Here is a 25,712-nt window from a genome sequence, read left to right as displayed (position 1 = left end):
TTCCTTTATTTTTATGAAAAATAATTTGCTTTCTGTTCTGATATGTGATGGGAAAAGGAGTAGCCTAGAACAAGTTTGGTAAAGGGCATGTCTTTTACCCGCTGTGATACTGATATTAGAGATGAATGGAGATCTTTTGCAGTGCTGTGTATCACAGACAGACATTGGTGGGTGGAGTAAATGTAAAAAGTCTCTGCCAACAAAATTATTATTTATATTACTTCAATATTTGTATTATTCAATATATTTAAAATAATTTGCACTGTATAAAGCACTATAGAGATAAAAATGATGTCATTTGACTTGATCAGAAACGTGCTGTAGAGATTAAAGTACAATTTATGTCTTACAATATTGTTTTTAGATACACAGCAATAGTTTGTAGTTTACAGTAACATATATGTATAAAAGGTTTTTATAATTACTATTCCACATCTCCAGTTCACTCACGCATTTGAAGATTCCGGGCATTCCATGCATACAGAACATTATCTTACTATTCACAGTATACACACAGCATACTGCAATATAGTAAGAGTTGTGTGGTAGTATGCCTTTCTGAACACAGCTTCTGCACTGATTTCAGTGTACTTGAGTTATACTGTATTTATCAGATTCAGGTCATCCGGGTATTCTATGCATGCAGAACATTTTCATACTATGCACAGCTTACACACTGAATACTGCAGAAATAGTAAGAGTAGCATGATAGCATAGCATTTCAAACACAGCAACAGCTTCACATAAAATCACTCAAATGAACATTTTAGAAACGCTGCACCAATGAAACTAACAGTGAAATTATAAATGGACTGACATTTTTTTTATTAAGGTTATTAAGGAGAAGTTCTTCTGTAGAAACACAGTTAAAGAAAGAAGAGGAACTGTGATTTGAATGTGTGAATATTCACAGCATCATCCATCCAAACTGGGTTTAGAGATGATCTCAGATCTGTGTGGGTTAAACCAGTCCAAACCGGGTTCAGGGATGATCTCAGATCTGTGTGGGTTAAACCAGTCCAAACCGGATTCAGAGATGATCTCAGATCTGTGTGGGTTAAACCAGTCCAAACCGGGTTCAGGGATGATCTCAGATTGGAGGAAAAGGAGGAAGAGGATGAGCAAGAACAGTCAGCAGTGGAGTAAGAGGTGAATGAAGAGGAAGAGGAGGAGAATGACAATGAGGGGCAAAGAGACAAGGAGTCTCAGATGAAATTTGTGCCACTAGTTGACCATGTCCTTGTCCATGCTATGACTATGAGGGAGGCTGGACAATGAGTCCAGCCAAACTTAAGCTGCTTCACCGTCCCCTTGATCATAGAAGCATTCAGGTAGATGTACCTCAGTGTACTCTACTGTAACTTTTGAGAGCTGTACTCTGTTACAACACATGCATCAATCTGCCTTACATACAAATAGAGTTTCTGTCTGCTTCCATTTTATAAAATCACTACTTCTATTTGTGTAGGACACAGAGACTAAGGAATGGAAGAAGCCTGACTAGAAATTACAGTTGATGTGTGACAGGGATGGATCAGTCATATCTGAGAGGTTTTTACCCCCACTGCCTGAGTAGAGCCAGTATAGACTGTGATGTCTGTCCCAGACCAAAGATGTGATGCTGGGGAAGATTATATTTTTGTTGTTGTTTGGTGTATTGTTCTGTAAAGTACATTAAGGTATAGAAAATGTACTAATGTATACACGTTCATCGTGTGAAATGTTCCTTCAGGGAGAGAACCACAAGTAACAACTTATTACTGGTTTTTGTTTTTGTAGTATTGTTTTGAATTGATCTCACCAGTGTGTAAGACTATACTGTAGTGTGTGTGTGAGGGCTTGTGTGTGATGTCTGAGGGAAAAGTTTGGTTTTTCAGCAAGAGTGAGTGGTTTTGAGTGTAGAGCTTCATTTTGACCTGAAAATAGGTTGTTTGGGGAATTGAGTGAGACGTTATGGATTTGTGTTAACTGTTTTGAGAATATGAGGCATAGTTTCAAGAAATGTGTTTAAGCAATCGAGAAAAACTGTAACAAACTCTGAAGCAATAGGGTATGGTTTAAAAATGAGCATCCCTCTAAAACATCTACATTTCTGTCTCTTTTCAAGTGTTAGTGTATATAATTAGTTGTATTTATAGGGGTTATTATAGAAACCCCCTGGACCTTACTAATGTTCAGAGCCTGGCTATGGATCAATGCAGAGATAAAACCATTTTGACATTGTGTCATCATGTGTTTAACAACAATAGTTTAGTATATCAGCAATAAATCCATAACTTTGTGCCGTCATGGTCTGAAGATGATCTGAATCAAGTTGTTTCACAAAAATCTAACAGGAAGTAGCTTGATCAGAATGACACACTAATTCATCAGTGTCTCACACGAACACCTCACATGTGCTTCACTCGACACCAACCAATCATGCTTTAAAGAGGTTAAAGGTCAAGTTAGGTTTTGAACAATGGATTTTTTTTCTTTCGTACTGTGTAATACTGCACTGTAAACCCTAAGAAGTTCACAGAACTCACATTTTGTAACAGATTGCACAAAAAACATTAAACAGATGTTTTAAAATGATTTAAGTTAACATAACATTACATTTCCAGTTGTCTTACAGTTTTCACCAATTGCTTACACACGTTTTCAAAACTAAGTCTCATTTTTTCAAAACTCTATACTCAATTCTCAAAACTGCACACACAAAATGCAAAATGCCTCACATCTCTTTCAAAATGCAACACTGCATTCAAAATCCCATAAACACATGTCAGAATGAAGAATTTGCATCAAATGGCAAACACTTCTTTCATAATAATACATTTTTGGATATACCATGTAAAGCTGAAAAACTGTAAACAGATCAGAGGAAGTGAACAAACACATGAAGAGCTGAGAGTATTTAAAGAAAGAGTTGAGAGAATATAATGAAGAGGAAGACTGACAGAAAGAGAAGATGGCTGATAAGTGTCACTTGTGTCTGCTGGGACTGATCTTTCTCTCTTCACTTCTCACAGGTAAAGACATCTGTGTTTTCTCTTCAAGACAGTTAGTGAATTAATCTGAGAAAGAGTTCATCTGAACATGATCAGTTTATTATTGTGTTACAAACAGAACATACTGGATTATTCCTGAACGCACTAAAACTAGACGCTTTCACACTCACACATCTGATGCTGAATTATCTTCATGTTAAGAGTGTGTTTGTGATTCGAACAGCTCTCTGATCAAGACAAACTGTTTATTCTGGATAAATGTAAATGTAATTAATTTAACAGAGTGTGTTTGCATTAAACTTCTGACTTGCCCCTTTCTTATTTTATTTCTGTTGTTATTCTTGTTCTGCTGTAGTTTGACTAAGACTTACATAAGTTCTGTCACTGAGACTTGTACATGTGAGAAATAATATGTGAACTATACAACCATTCAAATGTTTGTGTGTGTGTGTTTAATAGAAAGTAATGCTTTTATTCTGCTAATAGGCATTCAATTAAAGACCTTTATAATGTTACAAAAGATTATATTTCAAATAAATGCTGTTGTTTTGAACATTATATTCATCAAATAATCATAAATTGTAAAAAAAAAAAAAAAAAAAAAAAAAATGTTTCCAGGAAATATTAAGCAGCATAATTTTTTACCACTTAACCATTATTAATAACTGAGCACCAATAATAATCCAGCAGCATATTATAATGATTTCTGAAGGATCATGTGACACTGAAGACTGGAGAAATGATGCTGAAAATACACAGGAATAAATTACATTTTAATACATCTCATGTAACTTCACATTTTAATAATATAAATAGTTTATTCTGGAGAGTGTGTTTGCATTAAAAGGTTAATTCACCCAAAACTGAAAATTAGAAGAAAGTCAAACACACCGAGGATGTCTCAAGGGTGAGTAAAACAGGCTTATTTTAATTTTTGGGTGAACTAACAGTTTAAATCAGGAAAAAAACGGCATGATCTGAATCTTTTAATGCTAGGGTGTTTTTTGTCTTCATTTATTAATATCATATAACAATAATCACTCATCTGTTCTTGTGTTTCAGGTCTGAGTGAAGTGGATCATGTGTTCATCAGTTCTGGTGAAGATGTCGGTCTGCCCTGTAATAATGCTCTTCCTGGCTGTAACTCAACTTCATGGAACTATAACAGATTCAGTTATTTATCAGTAGTTGAACTGTTTGCTGGAGGGAGAAAGAAGACAGACACAGAGAGACATGAGAGACTGAGTCTGGAGTCTGACTGCTCTCTGAACATCAAGAGAGTCACAGAAAAAGATTATGGACTTTACTTCTGCAGACAATATGTGAATGATCAACAACAAGGAACTGATGCTGGTGTTTATCTGCATGTTCTTCATGGTAATTTAATGATTATGTGGTCAATTTAAAAAGATCTAATTTAATTTTTCATTTAACTTCTCATGATGATTGAAGAGTCAGATGCATGGGCTTAGGTTTGGTCTCAGCTTTGGTGGGGACACCCCCATCACACCCCCCCACCCAGTTATTTAATGGTGATTTAGTATAACTGTATAGTCTCAAAAATGCACTCTCAAAAAATTTAAATCTGAGACTGTGTAATGCTGAACAACCAAACGTTTTATTAAGATAAATTATTATGTACATTAGTATTTACACTAACAAAAAATACTCTGCCACAAGGAGTTAAGGTAACTTACAGGCTAATTGACATTCAGTTACTTGCTAACGTAGCATTCTATCATCCTGGGTAACACATACTATCACCAGTTAATACTATTTTCCACACAATATGCATTTGAAAGCCTGGTCAGTCACTACTGCTAGTTTATTTTTGTGGCTAGCTAGTTATTTTGCCTACTCACACTCTGACTCTGCTTTATGGAAAAGCTTCTTATGTCCCCTTTCTTCTTCTTGGGTGGCATCTACAAAGTACAAAAAGGAGCAAAAAAAACCCCCCGGAATATTAAAATGTTTTTACTCTGGCCTTTGTATGTGGCAGAGAGACACTCATCCCTTGTAACTTACCGTCGGCGTCGTCAACATGCGCGCTCACAAACCACCCGCTCGCTGCTAGTGCAAGCACAAAAGTAGCCTGTCAGATACTCCGCCACCAATCAAATTACGGCGTTTCTTGTACTGTCATCGTCCTGGCCGTTAAAATCGATCCAAATAGCAGTGCAAAGATCCAAATAGCAGTTAAAAGGAGCTTGCTAAATATTTGTGGGGACAAATTTGTCATCTCAAAATATTGATAGGGACTAGTACCTAGCGTCCCCCCCTAAACCTACGCCCATGGTCAGATGTCTTTGTTATTTTGTGTTTCAGTCTCTTCATCTGAGATCAGTGCAGGTCTCTCTGTGACTCTCTTCTGTCAGTTGTACTCATATTCATATGCTGGAGTCTCTTGTGGTGATTGGATCCGTTCTGAGGGAATTGATCTGTTCTGGGTGAATCAGACTGGTGTTAAACAGACGAGATCAGAGTATAGATATCAGATATCATTCTCATCAGATCGCTGTATCAGCTATCTGTCTACAACAATCCTGAATGAAGATCACAACGGAGAGTGGAGATGTGTAGTTACTCACAGAGATCAACTCCAGACCTCAGTCTCATACACTGTCAAGATCTCAGGTGAGAAAACAATCTCATGATCAGATGTAGAAGAGTCTGAGATGTGCTAATATAATGATAGATAATGTTAGTTATCTTGTGTTAACTAATGAACATCTTCTGTATTCTGATGCATCTGAACTAACATTCATCTTTCAGCTCGAGCTGATTCAACAACAGCAGAGACTTCTACACCAGGTACAGTCAGAAATACACAGTTCTACTGAATCCTCTATTGTCCAGGTTAACCAATTCATGTTATCACTTAAACTGAAAGAGTTGTTTAAATAAAGTGTCAAAGGAAAGACCTGTTAGTGTTTAAAGTTGAGATATTTTTGTCTTCACACAGAGTTTTGTTCTGAAGAGTCGAGCGAGTGGTTAGTTTATGAGAGAGTTGTTCGATGAAAATGTTTTTTGTTTCTTCATGTAATGAATGTGTTAACATCACTGCGATGATAAACAGTGTTTAATTTGTCAGTAAATGTGCTCTATTAGCTGCATATTTTCTAGGGATGCACATCAATACTGAGCTCCTAAACGCCCCGATACCAAACATTGATACCACACAGCATGTGATAAGTGCCATATTCAGACAACAGAACAACAGACAGCAGAATGGAGTTATTAGAGATTAAAGTTGTCTACTTAAGATATGTATGCAACAAATATAATGTTAAACATTCAGGAACTAGAGCTGGGGGACTCGAGGGACTTGACTCGAGTCAGACATAAGTTGCATATTTTAGGACTTGAGACTTGCTTGACCAATATTCATAAAATACTTGACTTTGACTTGGTATTCATGATTTGAGACTTGACTTGGACTTGAGTTAAATTACTTGAAATAAGTCACGTATTTATTGTCTTTTCATCTTTCAACAAATATCGTTGTGATTTTTTTTTATTTTTTTTATTTTTTTATAAACGTACTGCAACAACAAGTGACCCAGCAGCAAGCAGAGCGTGCGCAGTGTTGCCGTATGAGTTTGGCGATAGATTTAGAGACTTTTTTCCAAAATAAATAAACAAATAAAGCTCCTGAGTTCTTGGTCAAACCTTATTTAGTCTCTTCACTCTCCAGTACAGCTGCACGAGCGAGAGCTCCCAGATATTCTGATTAACAAGTGAAAGTGAAAGTGAAATATTCAGCCAAGTATGGTGACCCATACTCAGAATTTGTGCTCTGCATTTAACCCATCCGAAATGCACACACACAGAGCAGTGAACACACACACACTGTGAGCACACACCCGGAGCAGTGGGCAGCCATTTATGCTGTGGCGCCCGGGGAGCAGTTGGGGGTTCGATGCCTTGCTCAAGGGCACCTAAGTCGTGGTATTGAAGGTGGATAGAGAGCTGTTCATGCACTCCCCCCACCCACAATTCCATCCGGCCCGAGACTAGAACCCACAACCCTTCGATTGGGAGTCCAACCCTCTAACCATTAGGCCATGACTTCCCATTTAACAAGATATTCTGTCACTTCTCACTCTATTCTACATGCAAATATAGCCAAAATCACAGCACACTCATTGTCTTTATCTTATGTATATTTGATTAGTCAATGTCATGATTATAAATCAATCAGATTAACATCTAACGGAGAGCTGGTAGTCTTAATGTGCCACTTTCAGTCACTATTTCATAATTCATACCTTTGTCTTTCAACAGAAACAGAAAAATATAACAATGTAAACAGCTTTATTGAGAATTTGGCTGCATTAAAATAAAAAATACAATGAGCAGTATGAGTAGTTTTTTTGCAAGTGGAATGCATGTTGGTTATTCACTGTTTTATTTTGGCAGTAGCATGTGTACAGTAATAACTGGTCTTCAGTTTTACTCTTTGAATGAGAAGCCTATGGATAATTTATGGGGAGAAAAAATCAAATCACCCCTCTCTCTCTCTCTCTCTCTCTCTCTCTCTCTCTCTCTCTCTTCCCCCTCACACACACACGCACTGAAACACAGATTAATAATGTACTGTACATTATAAACAGGTGCAAGATTTATGTGATTCATTTATTCATATCTTCTTGTTGTTTTTATTATTTTGTTAAAAAGGACAGATCTAACTTAAAGGGATACTCCACCCCAAAATGAAAATTGTCATTAATCACTTATCCCCATGTCGTTCCAAACCCATAAAAGCTTTGTTCTTCTTCAAAACACAATTTAAGATATTTTGGATGAAACCCGGGAGGCTTGTGACTGTCCCATAGACTGCCAGGTAAATATCACTGTCAAGGTCCAGAAAATTATAAAAAACATTGTCAGAATACTCCATCTGCCATCAGTGATTCAACTGTAATGTTATGAAGTGACAACATAATAATTTTTTTTACGTGAATAAAAAAAAAAAAAAAAAAAAAAAGTTTTTTATACAACAATTACTCTCCTCTGTGTCTCCCCCAATCACCATTTTGGAGAATATGTGCTAAACTCAAACTGCGTTGCACTGTTTCTGTTTCAGCTGTGCCACAAGGATAAGATTTCTGCGTGTATTTACGCTTTGATTTGAAAGAAAACATCACATCAGTGCAGTGCGGCTGACACAGAAGAGCGTATGCAGTTGGAGTTCAGCTCATATTCTCCAAAATGGTGTTATGCTAATACACTCAAAAAATTACTCTTTAAACTTACTTAATTCAATTAAAATTAAAATGTATGCATTTAGCAGATTCTTTTATCCAAAGCAACTTACAGTGTATTCAGGCTATATATTTTTAACTATCATGTGTTCATAATTTAATTATGGACAGTGGTTCCACACAACCATATTGTGTTTTGATAACATTAATGGAATTGTTTGAATCTATGCAAACTCCTTGAGGTGTGACAACACAATCGAACGAGGAAGAATCTATGTGAAATATTAATGTCCAACCAACTCAATTTATTCACTTTGCTTCAACTTAAACTGGTTAAGTTAACTCAACATGTTTTTGGTTTATTACAATCTAGCCAAATTTGTTTCACTCTATCAACATAAGGAGGTTTCTTTCAAATTACTCATTTAAATTATGGACAGTGGTTCCACACAATTAGTTCTGGTTACTTTAAATGTTTTCTATTTGAAGTTACTCCCTTCAAACAAAGCATTTTTTGTGTGATTTGTCTTGAGTCTAAATAAATTGAGTAATGAGTAAAAAGACAAGATGTCACAAATGATCAAAGTGTATTGTTGTTAACAGGCAATAAATAATTACACAGTTCACTAGTTCACGCTTACATATAATTAGCTGAGGTATGGTATGCGTATTTGGCGTGCTGTCCGGGGAAGGGCTCCGAGCTCGGGAATTGCCCGAAGCTAGAGTACCCCCCCTTCCCCGTATATTGTAAAGTGAACTTGAAGTGAGGAGATGGGGTGGAGGAGGGATGCTGATAAACCGTCAATGGATAGAGGTAAGTCAGCGATATTTATACTGTGGGATTGATTACTTGATTGTGGTCCACCTGTGATGATTAGGCTAAGTATCTGACGCGCTCCTCCCGAATCTTCATTGATAATTACATTTCACTAGTTCACGCTTACATATAATTAGCTGAGGTATGGTATGCGTATTTGGCGTGCTGTCCGGGGAAGGGCTCCGAGCTCGGGAATTGCCCGAAGCTAGAGTACCCCCCAAAAAGGCAAATGTACAGGAGGACAGCCGCCAGTTTAAAGAATGCCCCCCAAAAAGCAGAGTACTGGCGGGGGCTGATTTGGTTTCTGAGAAGTTATCTCGTTGGCAGGCTGGAAGGGCCTACGTACTCCGGAGGGAGCGACTTGGGCGTTGAGAGAGTAGGCCCTACCAGCTGCAGCTAGTGAACTACGTGGTTGTTGGCGCCCGGTCGGTAGGGCTCGGGCCGATGCTCAACTGGAGTTTTTTGGCGTTGGATCGGTGAGCCCTGCCGGCCGATGAGGAGGAGCGGCGTGGTTGTGGTGCCCGACCGGGAGGACCCGAGTTGCCTCGACCGGAATAGGTCACGGTGTCGGCGTACGGGCCCTACTGGCTGATAGCCCCTGCTATTCAGTGGGTGAAGGGCCTAACGCTGACCGAGAGGGCCCATGAAGCCTCCGACAGGAGATTGAGACTCAGGATGACGGACGTCTGGGTCCTCTCGGTTAGGCAGATAAAAAGCTTTTGGGCCAGCCGACAAGGAGGACTCTGGCAACATCCGAAGGGAGATCCCGACTCACGGCATCGGCTGGCAAGCATAGGCCCGTCCGGGAGACTCTCGCCAGACGTCTGAAGGGAGCGCACGCGACAGACGGGTAAGCCTCGGCGGACGGGGAGGGTTGGAAAGGAAAACCCGACTGGGAGGACTCTCGCAGCATCCGATGGGGCCTCAAACTCAGAACATCGAACGGGTAAGCCTCGCCAGACGGGGTTAAAAGATGTGAGAGTAGCTGAGGGTAGGTTTTTTTTTTTTTTTTTTTTTTTGCAGGATTTGGCGAGAGGACGAGACTCGTGGCGTCGGACGGTTAAGCCTCGCCTACCGTCAAATGGAAAGGTAAGTTGTGTGGCCGGGAGACTGTTGCCGACGTTCGAAGGGAGCACACACATCGAACGGGTAAGCCTCGCCGACCGTAGGGTGGAAACGTAAAGCAAGTCTGACCAGGAGGCTCTCGCCAGCGTCCGAAGGGAGCACACACATCGAACGGGTAAGCCTCGCTGACCATAGAAAAGGAAAAGGTAAGGTTGTCTAACCGGGAGGCTCTCGCCGGCGTCCGAAGGGAGCACGCGCATCGAACGGGTAAGCCTCTCCGGATGGCGGACAGAAAAGGTAACGATAGGTGGCCAGGAGGCTCTTGCCAGCGTCCGGCGGGGACAAACTGGGTGAGCCTCGCAGGCCGTAGGTTGGAAAAGGTAAGTTTGCGTGGTCGTTAGGCTGTCGTCGGCGTTTAAGGGAGTTTGCTACTCCTGGCAAGAGACGGTTTAGCCTTGGTGACCATAGGAAGGAAGGAGAGTTTATTGTGTGTTAGGTACTTGCAGCATTTAAGCAGCTTGCTTGTAGGTTAGTAACCTGAAACACACAGTAGGGTCGTGGTTGGCTGGCCAGGAGGCTGTCGCCGGCGTCCGATGGGAGCACTCACATCGGACGGGTAAGCCTCGCTGGCCAAGGGTGGAAAAGGTCAGGTTGTCTAGCCAGGAGGCTCGGACCGACGTCCGATAGGAGCTTAGCTCCAGGAATCGAACGGGTAAACCTCTCTGGCTGAAGGACGGAAAAGGTTGTCCGGCCGGGAGGCTCTTACCTTCGTCCGACAGGAGCTTAGCTCCCGGATAGAACGGTTAAGCCTCGCTGGCCAAAGGACGGAAAAGGTAAGGTTGTCTAGCCGGGAAGCTCTCGCCTACGTTAGATGGGAGCCTTAACTCCATGCGTTGGGCGGGTAAACTTCTCCGTACGAAAGACAGAAATGGAAAAGCAGGTAGCCGGGGGCTTTCACCTACGTCCGAAGGGAGTGTGAGCTCCAGGCAACGAACGGGTAAGCCTTGTTGGCCGCAGAATGGAAAAGGTGAGGTTGTCTGGCCGGGAGGCTCTCGTCAGCATCCGATGGGAGCTCAAGCTCTTGGCATCGAAGAGAGAAGCCTTGCCGGCCATAGGATTGAAAAAAGGTAAGGTTATCTGGTCGGGAGGCTATGGCCAGCATCCGGTGTCTTTTTATTTATTATTTATTTATTTATTTATTTTCTATATTTATTTGTATTTTCATTTATTATATTTATTAAAATTTGCGACACCAGATGGGTAGTCTCTCCAGCCATCGGAGGGAAAATTGAGATTGTTTTATCTGTGAAGAGCCCGTTAGTGTTCGGCGAAAGCGTAACTTGCGGTATTGAATGGGTACATCTTGCCATCGAAGGGAAAATTTATTTGGGCTGCAATGTACTCATTGGTGTTCGATAGGTAAATGTCGCTTTTTTTTTTTTTTTTTTTTAATCGGGTAAGCTTCGCTGGTGGTTGGATGGAAAGTCCAAGATTGATTAAGTGGGAAAGCATCTGGCAGGATTTGAATATTTGCGTTGTCAAACGAGTAAGCTTTGCTGATAGTTGAATGGAGAAGGCAAAGGTTGGTTCAACCGGGAGCCCTCTTGCAGCGCCTGGCAGGGAGTTTGATACTAAGGATGATTTATAATAGTTGAATGGAGAAGGCAAAGGTTGGTTCAACCGGGAGCCCTCTTGCAGCGCCTGGCAGGGAGTTCGATACTAAGGATGATTTATTTGTCTACGAGGGTAGACGCTGTGAGGCTTACTTGGATAATTGTTTAGCACATCCAATGAGCTGCTTCCGATAATGAGTCCGAAAAAATCTTGGTGCAGTCATAGTATCCGAAATTAAGCGTGCAAAAATAAATTAGGATTTCCTGTGCCAGTGTACCCCAAATGGGTGCCATGTATCGGCGATGTGGTCATTGTCAGCACGTGAGATCGATGGTACATATCGACGATGTAATCGTGCATGGGTGGAGTAAGAGAAAGATTCTTTATACTGTCTGAGCTTACTATTTACCATTTTGACCATGCAGGTGCACGAAAAGAGCCTATGGAATCGCCCATAATCAAAAAAAAATATATATACTTTCGGAAGTACTGATACACTGGTATTAAGTATAAATACTATATTTAAATACTGCTAGTTCATGTAGTCGGCACTACGATCATCTCGCTTGTCCAATGATTTTTTTTTTTTTTTTTTTTTTTTTTTTTAAACCTACGGGCTCACATCGTCCTTTGAGGGCACGGGCGAGCGGGAAATGCAGTGCTGAGATGCGATAACGGAGCGGTTTGATTAATTAAGGTAGGCCGAATTAAGGTAGGCCGCCTAATGATTATTATAAAAAACGTTGGTTGGAGAATGGGCCTAATATCGTCTTGGCTATTGTCGATACATGATGCTATCACCGCAACCTCAGATGCATGGCATGCCTTTAGGCGGAGGTGATGTGTGGTATTTTTTTTTTTTTTTTTTTTTTTTTTTTTTTTTATATATATTTAAGTGTAGGAAAGGCTCCTGCGGGAGCAGACGCTGCAACAGCAGTGGGGAGAACGGGAAAGGCTCCTGCGGGAGCAGACACTGCTACGGCAGTGTGGAGGTACAGGAAAGGCTCCTGCGGGAGCAGACACTGCGCGGCAGTGAGGAGGTGTAGGAAGGCTCCTGCGGGAGCAGACACTGCACAGCAGGGAGAAGGTGTAGGAAGGCTCCTGCGGGAGCAGACACTGCACAGCAGTGAGAAGGTATAGGAAGGGCTCCTGCGGGAGCAGACACTGCTGCGGCAGTGGGGAGAACGGGAAAGGCTCCTGCGGGAGCAGACACTGCTGCGGCAGTGGGGAGATACGGGAAAGGCTCCTGCGGGAGCAGACACTGCTGCGGCAGTGGGGAGATACGGAAAAGGCTCCTGCGGGAGCAGACACTGCAGCGGCAGTGGGGAGATACGGGAAAGGCTCCTACGGGAGCAGACACTGCAGCGGCGGTGGGGAGATACAGGAAAGGCTCCTGCGGGAGCAGACCCTCCAGCGGCGGTGGGGAGGTACAAGAAAGGCTCCTGCAGGAGCAGACACTGCAGCGGCGGTGGGGAGGTACAGGAAAGGCCCCTGCGGGAGCAGACACTGCTGCGGCAGTGAGGAGGTACATGAAAGGCTACTTGCTTCGGCTGCTGTAGATGTTGGCTGTGGGAAGAGTAAAAAGTGTTAGTAATATTTGATGGGGCAAGCTAAAAATGGATGGGTAGCCTACTGTGTTACCAGCTTAGCAATTTGTTGCCTGATTTGACGATTCCTCAGGCCTTGTCCACCTTATTATGTTCCTGTTGGAAAAGCATCTTTCCTCTCATTTGGCCTCCGGGCTCTTTAGACGGACTCCCGAGTGGATACGTTTGGAACGCTGTTTTCACGTTGTATTATGGACTGTGGAAACAGAGGCTTTTGGAAATGATTGAGCATGTTTAGTCTTGTAAGGCGTTGTACCGAAAGACATGATTATAGCAGTAACGTTAACCCCTTACAAGATACCCCCCATTTTTGGCATGGAGGCAGAAATTATATACCCAAAATAAAGATGTTTCTGTTCATGATTCTTTCTGACTAGATCCATGATCAACATTTGTCCACGAGCTAACACTTTGACGTTTACCGTTCAGGAATAGGAATAGTTTTCCTGACATGATGGAAAATTAATCACTGGAATTATGTTTTATCGAAATATTGGTCAGATATAAAAGCCAAAGTCTTTGGACTTCAATTGATGCGCGGCTTATCCAGATCAAGTAAGAGAGTGATGTTTAACGTGCTGTGAAAACGAAACATAGACTGGGGCCGTTGGCGATGCTTGCAGCAAATGGGTTAACGGCAGTTATGTGCTATTTGCTTCCAAGTGGTTTCTAAAGAGACTTACTTTCCGGTTTTCCGTATTACGGTCCTTAAAAGGCGATGGTAATTTTACTCATGCTTGCTATCCTGCATCAAAACACGAGGGCAGATGCGTTTTAGATTAATTTTGAGTGATCACGCCAGTGAATGGTAAAATAGGTCCCTAAATGATTTGGTCCTACCAGAAGACTTGCATGCAAATGAAAATTTTTAAATTAAATTAAGCATTTAGCAGGCGCTTTTATCCAGAGACTTACATACAATAATTCATTAAAGACAGACGGTCTTGAATAAATGTGACTTAATCAACAAAAATCGCCCAACATAGGTGCATGCAGAAGAAGTACATACCATAGCGTAGGGGCTTTATATGAAAAGGCTCTTTCCCCATGGTCTTTAGCTCACATTATGGCTGGTGAAGTGAAGAGTTAGTAGAGCGAAGAGAGCGTGATGGAATATCAGGACTGATGAGTTCACAAAAATACTCAGGTGCAGTCCCATGAAGTGCCTTGTATGTTAAGATAAGAATTTTAAAATCAATTCTCATGTTTACGGGAAGCCCGTGTAATTGTGAAAGAACCGGTGTAATGTGTTCGCGAGGAGAAGTACAAGCGTGCGGCAGAATTTGTATACTGAAGCTTGCTCAACGATTTAGCTGGAAGGCCTGAGAACGAGGCATTACAATAATCTAACCTAATGCCTTTGGCTTCGTGGTTAAAAAGTGGCATCATCATCCGACGGAACGGTGTATCTGTAGTCCAAATCTATGCGGAATCCACACCCCGGATCAGCGGGTGGCGGTAATGCACCTTTACGTTGGTTTGCCAAAACCTCCGTAAAACACTACTAGAAGAAGACGGAACAAAACTTTAGCCGCAAAACTGCTTTTAGATGCAACACTTTGAATGCAAACTGCCGTAAAAATCCAATGAAGAAAAAGAAGAACCTGTTTTTTTAGCGTCTTCGCCTGGAAATGTATTAGTCTGCGCGCCGCTAGAGGAAGCGGCCTCAAACTGCCACTCGGCCGGAACGCCGTGGTGAAAGGCTGAACCGTGGTTGGATTCTTTCTGCTGCAATCCAGCGCTCGACGAGAGCTCGGTCTCGGGCGGCGCGATCGTGTATCGAGCAGGCAAGCTCGGAGTTGCACGGTCTATTGGCCACGATGTGTGGCTTGGCGAGGATAGCAGCTGTCGCGATGACGCTTAATGCTGCTCAACGGCCGTGTTTGGCTGGGTAGAAATGATCTCGGGTCCGGCAAAAGCAGCAGGTCTTATAAATCCCCTGTGTAGCACTCTTCGTTGGTACGAAAATTGGGTCTGTGATAAGGTGACTGACGAGGCGAACCAGCATGCTGATAAACCGTCAATGGATAGAGGTAAGTCAGCGATATTTATACTGTGGGATTGATTACTTGATTGTGGTCCACCTGTGATGATTAGGCTAAGTATCTGACGCGCTCCTCCCGAATCTTCATTGATAATTACATTTAAATACAGTTGAATCCACATCTACTCATTTTCTAATTGGCATGCATGGGTAACCAATCAAACCTTATTCCAGGAACAGGAACTGGCTCCAGAAATAACTTCTTCAGTATTCCAAATGTGTACCTGAGTTCAGGAGGGTTGCTCAAGTTCAGTTCATATATAAGTCCCAGAAACATGGTTTTGCAGACTGTAAACTGCTATAGGTCTTGAAGAATTCTGTAAAACTCCAACATCTGCTGGACTGTCTTCAATGATGCACCTCAAATAGATTCCCACGAGTCTTCTGGATCACCTCCTGATTGCTGGCAACCTCTGTATCCTAGAAGTATTTAAAAGCATGGAGAACTCAAATTCTTGTGTATTAAATTTAACAAATCATTTATCAAACGTGAATAATAAAAAAAATAAAAAAATCACCATATACTCCATACTGCTAGAGTCTTCATTTGGATAGTTCAATTTCATTAGTCTGAAGATGAAAACAACCAACTTTAACCTTTGTTTTTTTTCTTCTAAAATTACAAGTAAAAAAAAAAAATAATAATCCAGTCATTCATCTCGTCATGTGAGATACAGGCAAGCAGTCAAGATGGGATTCTAACAAACATTACAGAGGAAAATGGTACTGGGCCAGAACAGCACAGAAAGCCACTGTCCTGCAGAGTTTAGCAATATTCCCAATTAAAGGGATAGTTTACCCAAAAATTAAAATTCTATTATTAACTGCTCAACCTTCATGTCGTTCTAAACCTGCAAGATCTTCAGTCATCTTTAGAACACAATATTAAGATATTTTTGATGAAATCTGAGAGCTTTCTGACCCTGGTAAGCAACAGAACTGGAACATTCCCAGACCCAGAGTCGTAATAAGGACATCAGTAAAACCGTCCACGTGACATCAGTGGTTCAACCGTAATTTTACAAAGCTACAAGAATACGATTTTGTGCAAAGAAAACCAAAACAGCGACTTAATTCAACAATTCTTCTCCAAATCGCATCTTCCACCATTATCAACAGCACGTAAATAATGCATGCGCATGGTGCTGCTGACCTAGAACACGCATGCACTGAGCCTTGATTACACGCAGAGGAAAGCAATGTCCATGCCTCTTGTTACTCTCGATAATGGCGGAATATGTGATTTGGAGAAGAATTGTTGAATAAAGTTGCTATTTTTGTTTTCTTTGCAAAAAAGCTTTGTAAATTAAGATCAATATAACTCAAAGGGGATTGAATTAAAGTAAATAAGAACCGAATTAGTATGCAAATTATTCAGAATTAATATTAAACACTATCAACTATCCGTCCACCGATAAGTTGAGGTTAGGGTATTTTATCAATTCTGGACAAAATATTATCCCGTGGCCTACGGTAATAATATTAAATTATGGTAACTGATTATGAGCAAGGTAACAGAATCTACAGTTTAAGGCAGTAACTTGTAAGCACAGAGCACAAGACACTGGTATGTAAAATCAAACAAGGCTTTATTGAACTACTCTAAAACACACAAACTAAACTAATGAAAACACACAAACATTCATTCAAACAGTCGGTCGAGGATGCGTTCTGAGGGACAGCAATCGATGGTGAGTGGTTGGTTGGCTTTGCCGGGTGGAGCTTCGTTCGTGAGACTTCTTGGATTGCGGGTTGCTATGCAATGGTGTTTCTCTGAGAGGGTTTTCTTGGATGTAGTTCAACGAAGGATCTTACGGAAGAGTTGATGAGTTTTGAGTGAGCTCTTGGTGGTTTGAAGATAACACGCTGGACGATGGAAAGGTCAGCACAAACCATAGGAAAGAGCCCAAGTCACTGCAAAATACATATACTTCCCATAGTTGAGGTGGAAGTAAACAAGGATTTAGCCGTGATAAGTGTTTAACACACAAAATTACTTGAGTAATATTGGACATACGAGGGCTGCAAACATTGATCACACTACAAACAATACAAAACTAAAATGCTATAAGATACAGAAAATATTAATTCATTGTTAACCTGGGTCTTCAGTCTGTGTTTAGCTCACCTCACCTCTTGTCTGACAAGTCTTCGGGTCGAGTCATCTTAATCACGTGACAGACCCATACACTAAACCAATGCTGTCAGAGCCGGAAAGAGAATTGATTAGTTCATCTCTTGAGTCTTTTGGGTCGAGTCGTTCCTTAATCACGTGACAGCCCCGCACGTTATTACTGACATTTCTGTCACTGTGTTTTTGTTACAGTTTCTTCAGGATCTGTGGTGTGTTATTATTTTATAAATAAATAAAACCCTGTTATAAATAAAATATTGATGAATTTGTCTTTTTGACTGTCTATCAGTAAATAAACACTAGGCTATATAATAATATAATAATCCAAGTCTACAATGCAAAGTATTTATAGCCTAGTTTGTTCATTTTTAATCTAATTTTGAGTTTGCTGGAATAATAATTGCTTTTCCGAGGCAGACTTGAAATTTTGGTCTAAAATATGTACAAGAAGATTTCTCAAAAAGGACATAATGACATAAATTAAAAGCAAATAACATTTTGAATCCTAAACAAGTAACACTACAGTTCTATAGTCTAATCTGAAGGGTGAACTCAAAAGACATAAATCATACAACAAGATCATTTTTGAAGATTAGAATCCACTTAAAAAAAAAACAACAACAAAAGAACGAACAACCTGAAGACCCGAAAGATGAACTAATCAATTCTCTCTCCGGCTCAGACTGCATTGACTGGCACAGGTGAATTACTACCATAGACAGTAAAAGAAATGGACACAGCGACCCCATTGAATTCAACATAAATAGACAAGTGAAGTCAATTAGAAGTACGCACTTCCTGGGGGTCGAGCGTACTGCTCAGACTCAAACTGAACTTGATGACATAGAGGTCACATGAGCAACCTGTCTGACAATTGTAAGTCTTCTAATCGATGTGCCAAGAAAAAACTGAATCATTCACCGAATCTTCCAGACGTTGTTGAATAATTTTTTCCTGTGTCTTTTTATGTACTCTGCATGGGCTTCTCCCTTGACTTTATGCCTCCCAGTCCCCACGATTGCCTCATAGACAGTAAAAGATTGTCTACGAGCTTCTCATCTTGTCCATATGGTAATTTATCTACTGTGCAACACAGAGTCGCAGGTTATGACACAATCGTTTGCCTATTTTTTACAAAAACTGCTTCTACGGGACAATAACGTAAGATGCAAGTTAATGGGCCTTTTATACATTTTCGTGTTTCTTTAGAAATAATTAATGGACAAATGGAGTCTTTAAACGCCTCAGATTTAAAGTTATTCACTGTCAAAATGACGCCAAAATGAATGGGATTCAATGGAATGCTAACAGCAGGGGGGGGGGGGGTGTCCGCTAGCCAATGGCGGCGCCTAGGGGTGCTTAAAAAAAAAATGAAACCCTGTCCCCCTGATTACTGCTAGCCGAACAGAAACTATAGAATATTGCGCATGCGCGACTGAACGAATCAGCCCCCGAGACGACTCGTTCTCACCGAGTCACATTAAAGATTCATTCAAAATGAACGAATCGTTCAAGAACGACACATCACTAACACGCATACCTTACCTCAGATTATTATATGTAAGCATGAACTCGGGAAACACAGAATGTTTCCTTACGAATGAACCATCTGTAGTGAAATCCAACTAATTTCTCCCCTCTAGTCACGAATCCAAAATGACCACGACATGACGAAACAGTCAGATCTCAACAAGCAAGCACAGTATCCAATGATCACTAATGCAACAAAACATTTCAGGCATACGTTACATTAAAAGAAGAAATTAAATCAGAAAGATTAAGCAGCAGTTGAAATGCGGCTCATATCGCGCTCACCACAAGCTGGCATGTAAGTGACGTCAGCATCCGTAGACGCACTGTTTTAATGGTTAATTCTGTTTTCGCAAAAATTAAATACATGTATACAAAAGATAAATATACTTTGCATGCCTGAACATGCTAAGCATTAAGCAAGAAAAATAAAATACATACATGAAAAAATAAATTCTCAATTAATAGAAACATTGACACAAATCTTCCATCAACTCAATTATTTGAGTGGGTTACATAACTAAATTACTTACATGAATTTACTGGAATCTGTTTTTTAAAACAAACAAATTAAATTTTTTTTCCTGGAAATGTGGAAAATATGTTTTTCATGTTTGACCACTATATCCAAAATAAAACATGCAGTCTGTGTCAAGGCAAAATCATTTTTTTAGATATACACAAATCCGGCGAAACAAGGAAGTAAAGCAGCGCCGCCATTACTGCGTGCCTTGCTGCTAAGGTATTAGCAGAAGTAGCGTGTTGGTCCTGTAGGTGGCTGTAGCAGATTTTAGCTGTACGAAAACTTATTTTTATTTCGTTTTTTAGTAACGTTACATATGCTGTCCAGTGAAGCCGAGAAGAGCGTGTTATGTGGTTGGCTGTTTTAACAACAGCACAAAACTACAGTCCTGGAATGAAACCATTTGTGAAATTCACGAACCTTTGTTGCACATTGACTGCCCATGTTTACAGCCATACGGATTACACAGATTTACCGGTCGAACGGAGAAAATGGATGTGTGGCTTGAGAGCGTGTGAAAAGCGTCAGTTGTGTGTGTCTCACATTTTATTGCATTTGTATTAGTTGTTTGAAGAGTAAAAAGAAATCTGTGGGTCTTAACGCATTTACAATCGGCAAGTTGGTTGGACTAAAAGGGGAAAAATTATTAATTGGGTCGGTCCTAAATGGACAGTGTCGGTCGGATTTTGACAAACAAGAATATTTTTAAGGATTGCTTAATAGTTATTTGAAACGTGTGAAGCTTGTGAACATATTAGCAACACAGCTAGTAATGACACCATTCGGTTTTTATTGTTGTCATCAATTAATACACTTCTTAATTGCATTAAAAAATTTTAACATTATTACATTATGTTGTCAATAAATTACCTTTATTAGTTAGTTTTGGCCACTGCCTGACATCATCTACCCAATGTTCCCTTTCACCAGACATTTTCTTTAATGAGCAGGATCCACTTTCATTGAAATGTCATTAGAGGTCACTGGCAAGTGTCACACCGTCACACTTCACAGGCACGCAGTAATGGCAGTAGGCAATATTTGTATAGCCTGATATGTGAATTGTTCACAATTATCTTTATTTTATAATGTTTCATTGTTTGAGTGCATTAATTGTCTAATAATGATAACTGACTGAGATAATGAATAACGGTTCGAGACATCAGATACATCAGCTCTATAAGATCCTCTATTTAACTCCTGATCCCCTAACAGCTTTACAGAAAAAAAAGACTTCTTTAAATGTTAAAGGCCTTGACATTTATCATTGGACACATGGCCTGTTCTGGGAAACACTCTTTTCAAACAAATGAAGATTAGAGAAAACTTTCAGACATCAGTTTGACTCTCTGACGGTTTCATACATATTGACATTGTGAAATAGTAGTGATCTAAACCATAAAATGTTTTTTTCCAAAATGTGGTGTATGTGAACTAAAAATGCATCCTTTATTTGTACAGAAAATCCGAAATCATTAAACACCCCAAACTCTGAGAGGACTGCAGCTGCACACCCATCTGGATTTACTGATAAACAGGGTATGGATGCAGTTCTGTATTATTATCCCCATATAACAGCTGATGTAAACATTTTTCATTGTATGTCAATTATAGAATTGAGGGTTAGATGTTTAAATGTTTAAACTCATAAAGTGAGCATTTATTAAACATACAAAGTCATTCCATGTCAGTGTGGACAGCTTTTAGCAGCATAACTGTTATAAACTTCTGGACTACAGCACTGTGTTAAAGAAATGTCTTAATGCTGTCTTCATGCACTAATGTATGATATTTCTATTTCCATTATGTTTTAATAGTTGTAACTTCAACTACAGAAACAACACTGAATCCAGACATCGCACCAATCTTTCAGAATCAGGGTGTGTTTGTATATCCTTCTCATTTCAGACACTAAATTCACACTAGAATCACACTGAATTCACACTAGAATAACACTTGAGTCACTGAAATCACACTAGAATCACTATCTTCATTTCAGACAATTTCAGAGTCAGCTCCACAGAAGACTGACTCTGAAATATCACACTCTTATTAGTCTCAATAGATCAGGCCAGGTTAGTGTATTTCTACTGTTTCTGATCTAAAGCTCACAGATAGAAATAAATATAAAAGAACCAATGACACAATCAACATTTCCATTCGTCCTGCTCACAGTGAACAATATGATTCATCATTTGAAATCTTCATTTCAGACAATGAATTTACACTAGAATCACATTAGAATCACACTGAATTCACACTAGAATCACTATCTTCATTTCAGACACTGAATCCACATTAGAATCACACTGTATTCACACTATAGTCACACAAGAATCACACTAAAATCACACTAGAATCACACTGAATTCACACTAGAATCACTATCTTCATTTCAGACACTGAATTAACGATAGAATCACACTGAATTCACACTAGAATAACTTTATTCATTTCAGACACTGAATTCACACAAAAATCACACTGAATTCACACTAGAATCACACTAGAATCACACTGAATTCACACTAGAATCACTATCTTCATTTCAGACACTGAATTCACACTAGAATCACTATCTTCATTTCAGACACTGAATTTACACTAGAATCACACTGAATTCACACTAGAAACACTATCTTCATTTCAGACACTGAATTCACACTAGAATCACACTGAATTCACACTAGAAACACTATCTTCATTTCAGACACTGAATTCACACTAGAATCACACGGAATTCACAATAGAATCACTATCTTCATTTCAGACACTGAATTCACACTAGAATCACACTAGAATCTAAATGTATCAAGTCCTCTTTAACTCAAACTTTAACTCAAGACATGCTTCACTTGTAATTTATATATTCATTTTCTTATTTCATTCTCTTGTACTTCATCTACAATCTTTAAATATGAAAACTAATACTGTTATGTGAAAAGTAACTTTATTAAATATGAAACAGATGTCACTCTCACCCACGATCTTAAACAATCATGTCTATAACTTTCAGCTCATATAAACAACTCTCTAAAAAACTTGATATTGATTGGTCAATTGTAGCATTCAGCTACATCAGATATCCCCTAATATTCACCGGTGTCCATAGCAACACTGTATATCAGACACTAGCTTAATTATTAGTAGAACGGAAACCAGCATTATTTCTCCGCTGAAACATTTGTTCTTCTGTAGATTTACTGTAAGTATGGCACGAATTTAAATATTTGAAACGTCTTGAAGTGTCACAAAAAGTCTCAATCTAATCTGAATTTAAAATGTTACTCAAGTGTCAAATAAATGTTTAAAAAATATATATATAAAAAATAAAGCTTAACTTTAAATTCAAATGGGTTTAAAGGGTCCGTGTGGTTAATGACTTAATTTACCTGACACATAATATATCCAGAAACAGATTGCTGCTTGTCATTTACAAGACTAGCAAGAATTTCTCTATTATAGATCAGTGATATGAGGTGTGTGTGTTCATCTTAAAGCAGAGCTGCACAGATCGTGAATGAAATCAAAGTACAGCGAGAGCGATTCAAACAGAGCCATCTGCTTTCTATAGCTCTCACGGTGCATAGATGTCATACAACGATCGATCTGAGGAGCGCAAACAGAGAAAAACCTGGAAATATAATGCAATATAGAAATCCTGGCAAGGACCTGTCCTGTAAAAATGACACGAATGGTCACACTAACTGTAGTGAAAGTGACCGTAGAGAAGGTCATTATTAATAACACTGTACTATTGATGCAGTGTTCACAGTGTTGCTCGACCAGCTGTTTAATACATTTTAATTGACTATTTTTACTGTAAGCTCTCAGATAATGTAGAATTTATATCTACTGAACAGAGAAAAGCACAGCTGTAATAAAATTACCATAAAATCACAATAAGTACTGCATGCTGTTAAATGTGTCATTTATCATTTTATTGGTAGTCTGTTATCTCTCTATATTTGGTGAAACACAGTAATACAGTCGTGTCTTTCTATCGTCTCTCTCTCAGTGATTGTGATTGTGATTGTTGTCGGTGTTTCGGCCGCTCTTCTTCTTCCTGCTCTGATTCTTTGGCTGATTCGTAAAAAAAGAGCCGGTGAGTTTTTACAGTTTCTCATATTCTGTAACAGCAGGCAAAGTTTTTCAGATAAAATGAGAAATCATAGAGTTAACAGAAATAATGTTTCTATTCCAGCACTAGAAGTATTATAGACTCTTTTAGAAACTGATTGTCATCTTCATTAGAGACAGTTTGATCATAACTGTTCTCATGTCATTATTTTTCAGATGTCAGAAGAAAGACTGATGACTCTGTGGTGAGTTTTGTTGATCTATGATTTATTAATAACCATAAGCTCCACAGAAGACTGACTATGAAATATCACACTCTTATTACTCACATTAGATCAGCACAAGTTAGTGTATTTCTACTGTTTCTGATCTAAAGCTCACAGATAGAAAGAAATATAAAGGAAACAATGACACAATCAACATTTCCATTCGTCCTGCTCACAGTGAACAATATGATTCATCTTCAGTAATTAATCTATATTTTCATATCTGTGTATATTTGACAGTTATGTGCTAATTTTCATGTCAATTTGATCTTTCATCATAACCTCATGTCTGTGTGATTTTTTACAGATATTTTTACAGATATTTAAGCTAAAAATTTGCAGTAAAATAATGAGTCTTCTTCACACAGTAGTGATGGATGAGTCTTTAACAGCTTGATCTGATGTATTTTCACTCGTGTTTAGGAGCAGACAGATGATGTGACTTATACTGAAGTTACTGCGTGCAGTAAAAACAGAGCCAAGAAGAACAAGGTGAGCAAACACTTCTTGATCTTCCCTCAACATGACCTGTATTAGTTTTATTCTTATATAAATCTGTCTTGAATTGAGCTCAAAGCTCATTCTGTAATAACTGTGGGTTGAAACAGAGACTGTGATGTTGATTCAGGTTCGCTGTGATGATAAAGTGACTTACGCTTCCATCAGAGGAACAAAAGCTGGAGCTCAGGAAAACTGCAGTCAACTTTATGCCTCTGTGAACAAGAACCATCACAAATCAGACACATAATTATACAGAAACCACACGAGCAGAGGAATATTAACCGTGACTCCTGATGATTTCATTCAGTGCCATTATAATAATATCACATGTTGAGAAACCAGCTCTGATTTATTAGTAGTTATTGCTGATTCTGGTCAGATTATTTTATTATTAGGGATCCGGAGAGCACCAGTGATCCAGATTTAGTCATATGAAAGTCTATATCTAGATGAATGTAATCCAATCCAATTTTGCTTTGAAAAACCAGCAGAAAATTAGATGATTACTGTTGATCCAAAATCAGTCTTGTCCCCTTATAATTCAATCACAGGGCCGAATACCAGTTGCCTTGTCAAAAATCTTTATTGACATATGTATCAGGCATAGGAGAGAAACTTGTATCAGACAGAGGAGAGAAACTTGTTGTCTTTGCCAGCTGTGTGTTCTTTCTCCGTTGCTCCGTTTCTCCGTTTCTCAGTTCTCAGTTTCTCAGTTTCTCTGTTTCTCTGTTTCTCTGTTTCTCTAAAGCTTTAACAGTGACCATAGCTTAAATACCACTGACCAAGTTCCTTACAAGGTACAGAAACATGTTGGTTTGTTTAAAATATAATGTATACTTCATGCTAACATCAGTTGGTATATTTATACATACATACATTGGTGGAAAGAAGAAGCCACCCTATGCATCAGTGGAACATGTTACATACACATTTCTGGTATGGTTAAAATTAGTTCATCTCCCTTTTTCATATTAATGATTTGTACTCTTTTATTTGCACTGTGATTTGCGTTTCGTGTAGCTCAGTTGGTAGATTATTGCGTTATACCTTGATATGTAATCATGCTATCATGGGTTCGATCCCAGGGAACGGATGTGCACGAAAAGGTATATGCTCAATAAATCATAATTTAACATGATTTATGTGAGAGTTAGTACTTACACAGTTACTAGATGTGTACATAGTATGTAACCACAGTGTAAGTACACATTGGTACATATTATCTTCAGCTCTAATGTTTGTGTAGCTACACACTTGTAACAACCCACTGAATGGTATCTGTGTACAAATGTGTAACAGGACAATGGTAACAACACTTTCTTAAATTTCTCTCA

The 25,712-nt window shown here is 39.4% G+C and overlaps 1 protein-coding gene across 1 annotated transcript in view; it reads left to right on the top strand.

Moving 5' to 3' along the window:
* The window catches only part of LOC113100666 (uncharacterized), an 81,425-nt gene extending 56,006 nt beyond the window's left edge, over nucleotides 1–25,419 (top strand). Inside the window, exons 6-10 of the mRNA XM_026265289.1 lie at nucleotides 21,349–21,411; nucleotides 23,550–23,636; nucleotides 23,828–23,856; nucleotides 24,301–24,369; nucleotides 24,506–25,419. Coding sequence (XP_026121074.1) covers nucleotides 21,349–21,411; nucleotides 23,550–23,636; nucleotides 23,828–23,856; nucleotides 24,301–24,369; nucleotides 24,506–24,625 — 368 coding nt within the window. The 3' untranslated portion in view covers nucleotides 24,626–25,419. The remainder of the gene's footprint in view (nucleotides 1–21,348; nucleotides 21,412–23,549; nucleotides 23,637–23,827; nucleotides 23,857–24,300; nucleotides 24,370–24,505) is intronic.
* The last annotated feature ends 293 nt before the right edge of the window (nucleotides 25,420–25,712 follow it).

The sequence above is a fragment of the Carassius auratus genome, unplaced genomic scaffold (genome assembly GCF_003368295.1).
Source record: "Carassius auratus strain Wakin unplaced genomic scaffold, ASM336829v1 scaf_tig00217329, whole genome shotgun sequence".
Taxonomy (NCBI): domain Eukaryota; kingdom Metazoa; phylum Chordata; class Actinopteri; order Cypriniformes; family Cyprinidae; genus Carassius; species Carassius auratus.
The sequence above is the reverse complement of the archived record's forward strand: the minus strand, read 5'-3'. Positions and strand labels throughout refer to the sequence as shown.